The sequence below is a fragment of the Lactuca virosa genome, chromosome 7 (genome assembly GCF_052849685.1).
Source record: "Lactuca virosa cultivar CGN04683 chromosome 7, Lactuca_virosa_CGN04683_v6, whole genome shotgun sequence".
Classification (NCBI taxonomy): domain Eukaryota; kingdom Viridiplantae; phylum Streptophyta; class Magnoliopsida; order Asterales; family Asteraceae; genus Lactuca; species Lactuca virosa.
Window position 1 is genome coordinate 38,736,903 of NC_136432.1, and position 9,280 is coordinate 38,746,182.

Genomic DNA, 9,280 nt, shown 5'->3' on the forward strand with positions numbered 1-9,280 from the left:
CCTGCCGTCCATCAGTGATCCGCAGGGTCGCTGGAGTTGGCGCCACCACTGGCGCTGCTGCTGCTATCAATCTCGGGAAATCGGCCTTCTTGTGGCCCTTCTGATTGCAATGGAAGCAAATCAGATCTGATGTCTGGAATGTGGGGGTGGGGCTGTACAATCCCTGCTGAAGTGTCCAGTCTTGCCACACTTGTAGCAGCCCGATACCCCAACCCTGAATACTCCCTCGTGTGGCTTGCCGCACTTTCCGCAACGGCTCCGGCCCTGATGGCCCTTCGTCCTAGCGTCGGATCCCTTGGGTTTCTTCCCCGAAACCCCAGTAACATGCTCCGTCTCTTCCTTCCTCTTCATGAGGTGCTATAAATCGATCTCCCTCTCCTTCGCCCTGGAAATCATAGAATCCAGGGTCAGGCACACTGAGTAGTTGACATGCTCTCGAATATCAGCTCTCAACATGTCATGATAGCGGGTCTTCCACATCTCCTCATCTCCGGCATACTGAGGTACCAATAAGGCCCTCTCCCGAAACTTGGCGGTAATCTCCGCCACTGTCTCAGTAGTCGGTCTCATGTCAAGAAACTCCATGGCCAGCTGCTGAAGCTCCACAGCCGGTGCAAACTCAGCCCTAAACCTGGTCACAAAGTCAGACCAGGTCATAGCTGATATGTGCATATCTACATATATATTTGACATCATATCTTAATATTTTATGCTATATTTATGCTTATTATAGAACAAAAGGTACTTATTATGCTTAATATCTGTTATGTAGCATAAAGACATTCTCGGGAGCAATATGGAAGTTGGAAGCAGGAAAATACGAGCTTAGATAAGAAGAAGACACAAAAAGAATGTTGATGGACATCTTGACCCCTCGTCAGTATTTTTACCATATCTCATGACTCGTAACTCCGATTAAGGCGATTCAAAATGATCTGAAAACTAGACAAAATTTCGGATGACTTTCATGTTTTGAGAAAAAGCTGATTCTCGACCACCACGACGTGATGAATGGACTCTTCACGATTTTTGACGCTGGCTTGGAGAATACAGGATAAACACGAGGACCACGATGTGGTACCCTTACCACGTCGTGGTGGCCAGATTTTAGGAAAGTATATATATCCGAACATAGGGTCGAATTGAGAGACTTGGAAGCGACTTTCTGGAGAAGCATTACGAAAAATAACCTCTGGAAAACCCTTAGAAGAGGAGGAAACAATTGGAGCTCAAGATTTGAAGAGATCTAGACGAAAACATCAATTTATTCGGTTTAATCATGTTTAGATTTATCTCTATTGAGTTTTTGTGTTTGATTTCTACTATGAGTAGCTGAATTTAGCTACTCCTGTTTAGCTAGATGAAACTTCAACTTATGGATTAGTTTAACTAATTATGGATTTGACTTGTTGGTATTGTGCTTGTGTTTGATTGTTAATACCTAGCATACTAATATTTGGTTGTTTAGTTGCTTGGATTCATGTTCTGTGTAGCTTAGTGATTATTAAATTACATGAACTTGACACCTAGTGATTTAGTGAATATTGAATTGCTAGAGCTAGGATTGACCCAATCTTAGATAACTGATTGAAGTAGTTGAATTTAGCTGTGCTGGAGAACATAAATTATGACCATAATTATGTTTGCATAATAAATCTTACATAGCCTATTCATAATCCATAACTGATTCTGTGTTTGATTGTGTGTAACAATGCATAGTTTTACATGAATTAGTTAAATATTAGTAAATTTGGACTTAAATTACTAATAATATAATATTAGGTAACCAACTTTGATAATCCATAATTTATAGCTAACCATAAAGAAGAAGTGGATTCGAACTAAACGAGAGTATTTTTAGTAATTGATTGAACCTTTGTTTAGTAATTAAGTTTATCTAGACTTGCAAAATTAGATAAAAATCTTTTTAGTTATTGTTTGATTTTAGATTAATTTTAAGTAATTATTTTAGCTAATTAAATCCGTTCCCTGTGTTCGACCCCAACTTAATTAAACTACACTACAATCCGACTAGGTACACTGCATTGGTGCATATTAGTTAGTTAAGTTAGTTAGGTTATAAATTTAAAACTAGTAGGTACTTTTGTGCACATCAATAGCCTCAATAGCTGAGGCTCCTAAAGAATCACCAACCGACTCCCACCAATCTCTAGCCATGTCCCTCAAACAACCTACAGCGTACCAGACCTTCGACCCCTCAGGGCATAAGCTCGTCAACTGGGCAGACTCCATGTCTATAATCCATCTCCTGGAAACAATGAGATCCTTCACCCCGTGGAAGTCTGGCGCACCGCATCCCCTGAAGTCCTTAAAGGACAGTGTGCGCGCCCCTGACTGGCTAGACGCCCAGTCACTCCTAAACGCCCTGAGGCGATCCTCCATCAGCTCGATAATCCCTTCCTTGATCGACCCGAAAATCACTGGGTTCGACTCAAGGATGCCTCTCGTGACCTCAGACGCGATGAACTCGCGTAGTCCCTCATCCACTGGCTTGGATCCCGAATCCGAACCTGATCCTGACCATGATCTCGATCCTCCTGCTCCGTGACGCGTAATTACCACCATTTTGAAACAAAATACATAAATGTCAGGGTTATATATAATCTCGAGATGTCTAACACACTCTACCTATTCCCTGGTTCTATCTCGGCCCTCCTTGATTCGAGTACAAATCCTTTTCTTTCAGTAGTACGGGCCCATACTACCTTCCACATCTATCCGTACTTTCTTCAAGGATTGCTTCGACTTCACCAAGTCCCTTATACTACTGCTGCACTTTGTACCGATCTCATCCTAGGCTTACCTTAGGGTAACTCCTCCAACCCACTCTCCACCATCAGCTGCATAAGAAATCCCTGCTACCTTTACCTAACTGGCTTGCGAATACCATTAAATATTACTCAGACCAGATAATTCTTCGAATGAGGGGCCCTACCCTACAACGGTTGGACTCAAACAAGAGTTGCGAAGTAGGGCTAGACCTAACCTTCTAAAATTATTTAGTCTTCCTAATATGTAACTTAACATATTCGTTTACTAGTTAACCAAAGATAACTAGGACTCCGAAAAGCACGAAGCAAGCAGCATTCGGGGATTAAGTAACCCAAATCAAGCATATCCTATCCAGGCTATCATATGACTGACTAATCAGTTCTAGCATAAGCACATACAACAGGCACATAAGGCATCCTTCCTAGATCCTTAGCCTTATTCTAGCATGCATTTCTCATACACATACAACAGGCATATAAGGCATCCTTCCTAGATCCTTAGCCCTATTCTAGCATGCAGTTATCATACACATACAACAAGCATATAATCCATCCTTCCTAGATCCTTAGCCCTAATCTAGCATGCAGTTCTCATATTCATAACATAAAATGTATGGGTATCTTGGGGAAGAACTTACTTGAGCTCGGCCGGTCGCACGCATCGCACATCTTGTTCTTTCTCAAAACATTTTACTTTAACTTTTAGAAAACTATTTTCTTGTAAAAATCTTTCAAACCCTCGATTTAAGTCCATAAACCCCCGAAGGTGCGTCCGAATCCCTCAAACCAAGGCTATGATACCAACTTGTAACATCCCAATTTTCAAGACCAAAAGTTTCATTTGTTTAACATAACGATTTATAAAAACAATTTATAAGAAAACATCATTGAGCTACTTCTATTCATAAAACCATAGTCACATGTCTCAACCATATCCTCAAAATAGTAATAATGTCAAAGTACAATCCCATGGATCTCAAAATACGGAAATCATATGTGTGCGATGCGCTGCTACCGTGCCGGCTCCTTCTCCTTCGATGAAGAGGTACGTGAAACAAAACTAAAAACTGTAAGCACGAAGCTTAGTGATTTCCCCCATCATACCACATACCATGCAACAAACATACTGTCAGGCATACTGGGGTGCCCGACCTACCCCTCTTAAGCATACCGGGGTGCTCAACCTACACATTGTCAGACATAACTGGGTGTCTGACCTACCCCTTCCGGTTTATCTCAACCGATTTCGAGGACTATTTCACCCCCTACTACTACACGATAACATAACATAGCATAATATAATCGTACTGTAAGGCATACCGGGGTGCCCGACCTACCCATTTGGTCCTTTGACCGGATATGGGGACTATTCCCCCTACTACCACCATCACATAATATCATACCATACTAGCACATAAAACATAACAGATAGTGGAAAACCTAGATAATTATCACAAAGAAAATCATCTAACAACTCCTACTAGTGGGCCGACATTGTGGCCGTAGACCCACCGCTACTGGAAGGTAACTCACCTCAATGTCGGGAAATGTTTAAACTGTCCTCGATGTCGGGATCAACTCTTCTCAACTCCTCAAACTCCTACACATAAAAACCTTCCTTAATTACCATTACATACTCCTAACCCTAATCAAGGGTCAACTCAGGTCAATGGTCAAGGTTAACATCATAGTCAAAGTCAACTTCTGGTTGACTCAACTCGCCGAGTTGGTCCACCAACTCGTCGAGTTTCGTGACTCAGAGATTCTCAACTTCGTGATCTGACTCGTCGAGTTGCCCTCCAACTCGCCGAGTTTCTCCTTATGGCAGAATCGACACTTTCCATTTGAACTCGTCGAGTTCATCTTCATATCAGTTGGGACATTACCTTGAACTCTCCGAGTTCATCCTTGAACTCGTCGAGTCCTTTGATCTTTAAGTCCATATTCACGTTCATCTTGTTGAGTCCCCTTCTAGACTCAACCAGATTCCTCAGAAACCGAAAAGGTTGGGGAACCAATACCCGACTCGCCGAGTTCCATGGACAACTCGACGAGTCCCCCAAAGTCCATGACCAAGCAATCGATTTCTGTTGAGCTCATTACATCCAAAGGGTAGATCTGACCTCCTAGGGTCGATATAACACGTAAAGTCACGAACTTTACGTCCATGCATGGGTCTTCAAGCTCAAAAGACTAAAAAATGAAGTCTACAAGGTGCATGGGGCTCCCATGACCATAAAGTTGGCACCTTTATGCCATGAGAACCCTCCAATGTTCAAGATCTGAAGTCATCACTCTACAATACACTCTAAACCCGAAAGTGACTTAGAAATGCCCAAAAAATGACAAGATTTAAGCCCTAAAGAAGATCTAACAAATGGGAAGTCAAGGTTGAAGCTTTTTACCTCTAACAAGCTGGAAATGCAACCAAGACTCTGGATCTACTGCCTTCTTCTTGAACCTCCAAGCCTTTCCTTCCTTTTCCAAACTTCAAATCACAAAAAATGGCACCAAAATAGCTCAAGAACACTCACAACTGATTAGGGTTTCGAGAATGGGGTCTGAGGATGATGGAGACTGGGGTGGAGGCCACTTAAGGTGTTTAAATAGGGTGAAAACCTCAGATTTAAGGTTTCATCCAGACAGGTTTACTCGTCGAGTCGGGGCTTCCGACTCGGCGAGTAGACTCTTTCACCCGCATCCCAAAACTCACATCTACTCGACGAGTTGGATTCAACTCGTCGAGTCCCAGAGCAAAAATGCAAAATTTAATTTTAAACAAATACATACCGAGAACCGAGCATTACAATATCAATTTCATTAATGAAACTTAACTTTTAATTTCAAAAATCCCAAAATTAAAACTTATTAGTTTTTTTGTTTATTTATTTAAATTTAAAAAATAAAAAACATTTTTATTATAATAATTTATTATTTTTTTCTTATTTTTTTATAAATTCAAAATTATTAAATATTTAGATCTTTATATATATATTTTTTAAACTAACCCATTTAATAATTGCTCTCACAACTAATATTAATATAAGAATAAGAGAAAAAATAATGAAAGATAATAAAGGTTCGAAGGGAAAGTTGTTTATTGCACCTCACCTAACTATGCATGTGGGCTGTGGCCCCTTTCCATAGATCAACACGACTTAAAAATATCCAATCGATCTTCTCTCTCTTCCGCTAAAGTACAAACCTGTCTTCAATGAAATCCCTCCACTTTTCTTGATCAAACCAACACAATTTTGGTTCCAAACACTTCAAAACACACATACAACACCAAAACACACACTTCATCTTCTGACGTTTGCCGCCATCAAATTCAACCATGCTCATCTACGCTCATCTTCCATATTCCGTAAACACAATACCATGAAGCAAAAGAAAAGATTATGGTTTCAGAGAACTAGTCAATGGAGAATAAGAAGAGATCTTTCGTTGCTGTTTTATCTCTTCTCCTGCTTCTGTTAATTGCTTTCAATGGAGCTTCTATCTTCTCCATAATGATACCTTACCAGGAAAATATCGCCGGAGATTCAAGAAACTTGGTGTCTGTGTCGTCATCTTTGTCGAATTTGATGTATGCGCTTGAAGAAGAAAACCCATCTGTAATCTCGAAAACCCATTTCAAGTTACAGCGAAATACGGTGGCCGGCGGCGGAGATTATACAAGCTTTAACCCTGTACCTTACTCAATGCACGATGTAGAACAACATCAGCAGCAGAGTATATCCTTGGTGAAAGAAGAAACGCCATCTGTAATCTCAAATACCCATTTACCCCTTCTGCGAAAATCTCACAGTTTACCTTTCGAAACCGAAGATTTCCCGGTCAAAAAGAAGAAACTTTTGGAGGGTTTGACTTTCATGGAGCCTTCTGACCGGTTCCGGCGAGGGTATTTCCGGGCGAGAGTGAAGGAATTCTTTAGCAAGAATGAGACTTCTTGCAAGGTTCGTTTCTTTATGACGTGGATTTCGCCATTGAATTCTTTTGGTGAAAAAGAAGTCCACTCAATCGAAACTGTATTCAACACACACCCAAATGGGTGTCTGCTAATCCTTTCAAACTCCATGGATTCGAATAGAGGACGCCAGATTCTAAAACCATTTTTGGAAAAAGGGTTTCGAGTAACAGCAATTTCGCCTGATTTACACTACTTGTTCAAGAACACAATGGCAGAATCATGGTTTTTTAAGTTAACTAGAGGTGATGTTGATGCTGGGTTCATTCCATTTGGTCAAAACTTATCGAACTTGCTTCGGCTTTGTTTGTTATATAAATTCGGTGGGGTTTATATGGATACCGATGTTATGATTTTGAAAAGCTTCTCGAAGTTAAAGAATTCAATCGGAGCTCAAACATTGGATTTGGGTTCAAAGAACTGGAGCAGGTTGAATAATGCAGTCATGGTGTTCGATAAAATGCATCCATTGGTTTACAAGTTTATCGAAGAGTTCGCATTAACTTTCAATGGAAACAAATGGGGTCACAATGGTCCTTACTTGGTTTCACGTGTAGTTTCAAGGCTTGAAGGTAGGCCTGGATATAATTTTACGATTCTACCCCCATCAGCTTTTTATCCAGTGAACTGGAACAGGGTTCGGAATCTTTTTCGTGGGGCTAAAAATGAGACGGATGCAAAATGGTTGAGGTGTAAACTTAGGCAGATTCGAAGCCAGAGTTATGCTGTTCATCTTTGGAATAAGCAGAGTAGAAACCTTCGTGTTGAAGAAGGAAGCATTTTGGGAAAGATTTTATCAAGTCATTGTGTTTTCTGCAATTCATCCACAAATAGCATTGTAAGTATACAATAAAAACAGGAAAAAAAAAATCCAATCTTGTGTTATTTGTGGTTAGGAATCAACTCAATTCCTTCCACATTTAGATTAAGATAAAAAAACCTGATGAAAAACGAAGAAATCGGATATAATTTCAAGTTTTTTGAGTTGTTTTTTGATTTCATTATGTTAGCATGATCATATGAATTAGAAGCAAAGTTCATTAAAGATTTCGTTATATGGTTGTAGTTTTCAAAAGCAAACGTTGGTTTATAGTATTTTCTTTGGAGCGGAAATTGCAAAATAGTGCTGAAATAACTTGTACATTATTCATTACAAAGTTGTACCTTTTTTGCTTTGGAAAAAGATGTAGCCTTTGTTTTGGTTTCATATCTCGCAATATCTACATGCTTCTATTTTAGTGTTTCTAAGTAGTTGAACCTCAGTCGAGAGTAGATTTGGTATAACCGAGAGTAGTAATGATATAATTACTTGTACTTTGTGCAATATAAAACAGTACATTATGCATTTGGAATCGTACAATTTTGCTTAGAGTAGACATGAAATTTTGCTATTGATTTTCGACTTTTAAAACATCAAACCACTTTATATACCCTCGGTCCCTCATGGTTTTAATTATGTTCTTATAATTTGTATAACATGCAGTAAAAATTATTTATTGCTCTTTATTCAATCATGTATTTGCTAAAAAGGTTGAATTCTTATATTATATGCTTCTTTGTCTTTTGGCATCATTAGAAAACAACTTTTGTAAAAGGGACTTCTACTTTTCAGGTTGAATGAAGAAAAAACAAACATATATGTTTGTTTTACACTTTTTTTTTTCGAACGGTAGAAATAAATTAAAAAGATGCTACCAAAGAGCTACACAAAACAAGTTACATAATAATGTTAACCGGGTTTTGAATCCAATCAACCCACTTAAGATGAGACTTATGTCTATCATTAGGGGCGGAGCTTCAACGATTGATTCGGGGGCGGAAATATAATATGTATAAAAATTGGTAAGCAGGGGGGCCACAGCCAAAATTTTATAGTTTTGGGCCTAAAATGTATAAAATGAAACTAAAAGGACTATTTATAACCAAAAATTCGGGAGGGGGGGGGGGGGGTTGGGGGCGCAGCCCCCCAGCCCTAATAAAGCTCCGCCAATGTCTATCATTACACCAAGTAAATGAACGGGAAACAATATTATCAAAAGACTAAACTGTAAAAGTGATCATTGTGTATAGCTGAAAATTGTCATTGCTTATTTTGTCCAAATTTTTTTGGAGTTTGGACTATGTTAGAGGTGGGGTCCAAACTGATCCTAAAAATATGTATATGAACTAAATTGGTCGTAGACCAGTCTTAGACCATTCAATCCGGACAAAAGTCCTACTCGGTCCTTCAAAATGTTACACATGGCAGTCCAGAACCGATCCCAAACAGGTCTAAAAATAAACCCGTCTTTTTTAGACCGGATCCAATCCAGATGAGTCCGACAAGTCCAAAATAACTTGGTAGCCCAATTATTCATAAAGTCTCTAAGAATATACTCATTCATTCTCAAAATTATTGTCCACAGATAAAAAAACCTACAGATTAAGAAAACATTAATTAGACTGGAAGGAGTGGGAGGGAAGTTTCCCTCACTTTTGGTGGGTCATACCCCTCTTTCCCTCACTCTCCTTTCCCTCA

General features: G+C 39.5%; 1 protein-coding gene across 1 annotated transcript; it reads left to right on the plus strand.

Annotated features, from left to right (window-relative positions):
- Nucleotides 1-5,953: 5,953 nt before the first annotated feature.
- Nucleotides 5,954-7,969, plus strand: LOC145125125 (uncharacterized). Its single transcript, XM_079060613.1, has one exon. It carries the CDS (start codon nucleotides 6,215-6,217, stop codon nucleotides 7,613-7,615), a length of 1,401 nt encoding a protein of 466 aa, XP_078916739.1. The 5' UTR covers nucleotides 5,954-6,214; the 3' UTR covers nucleotides 7,616-7,969.
- Nucleotides 7,970-9,280: the final 1,311 nt, after the last annotated feature.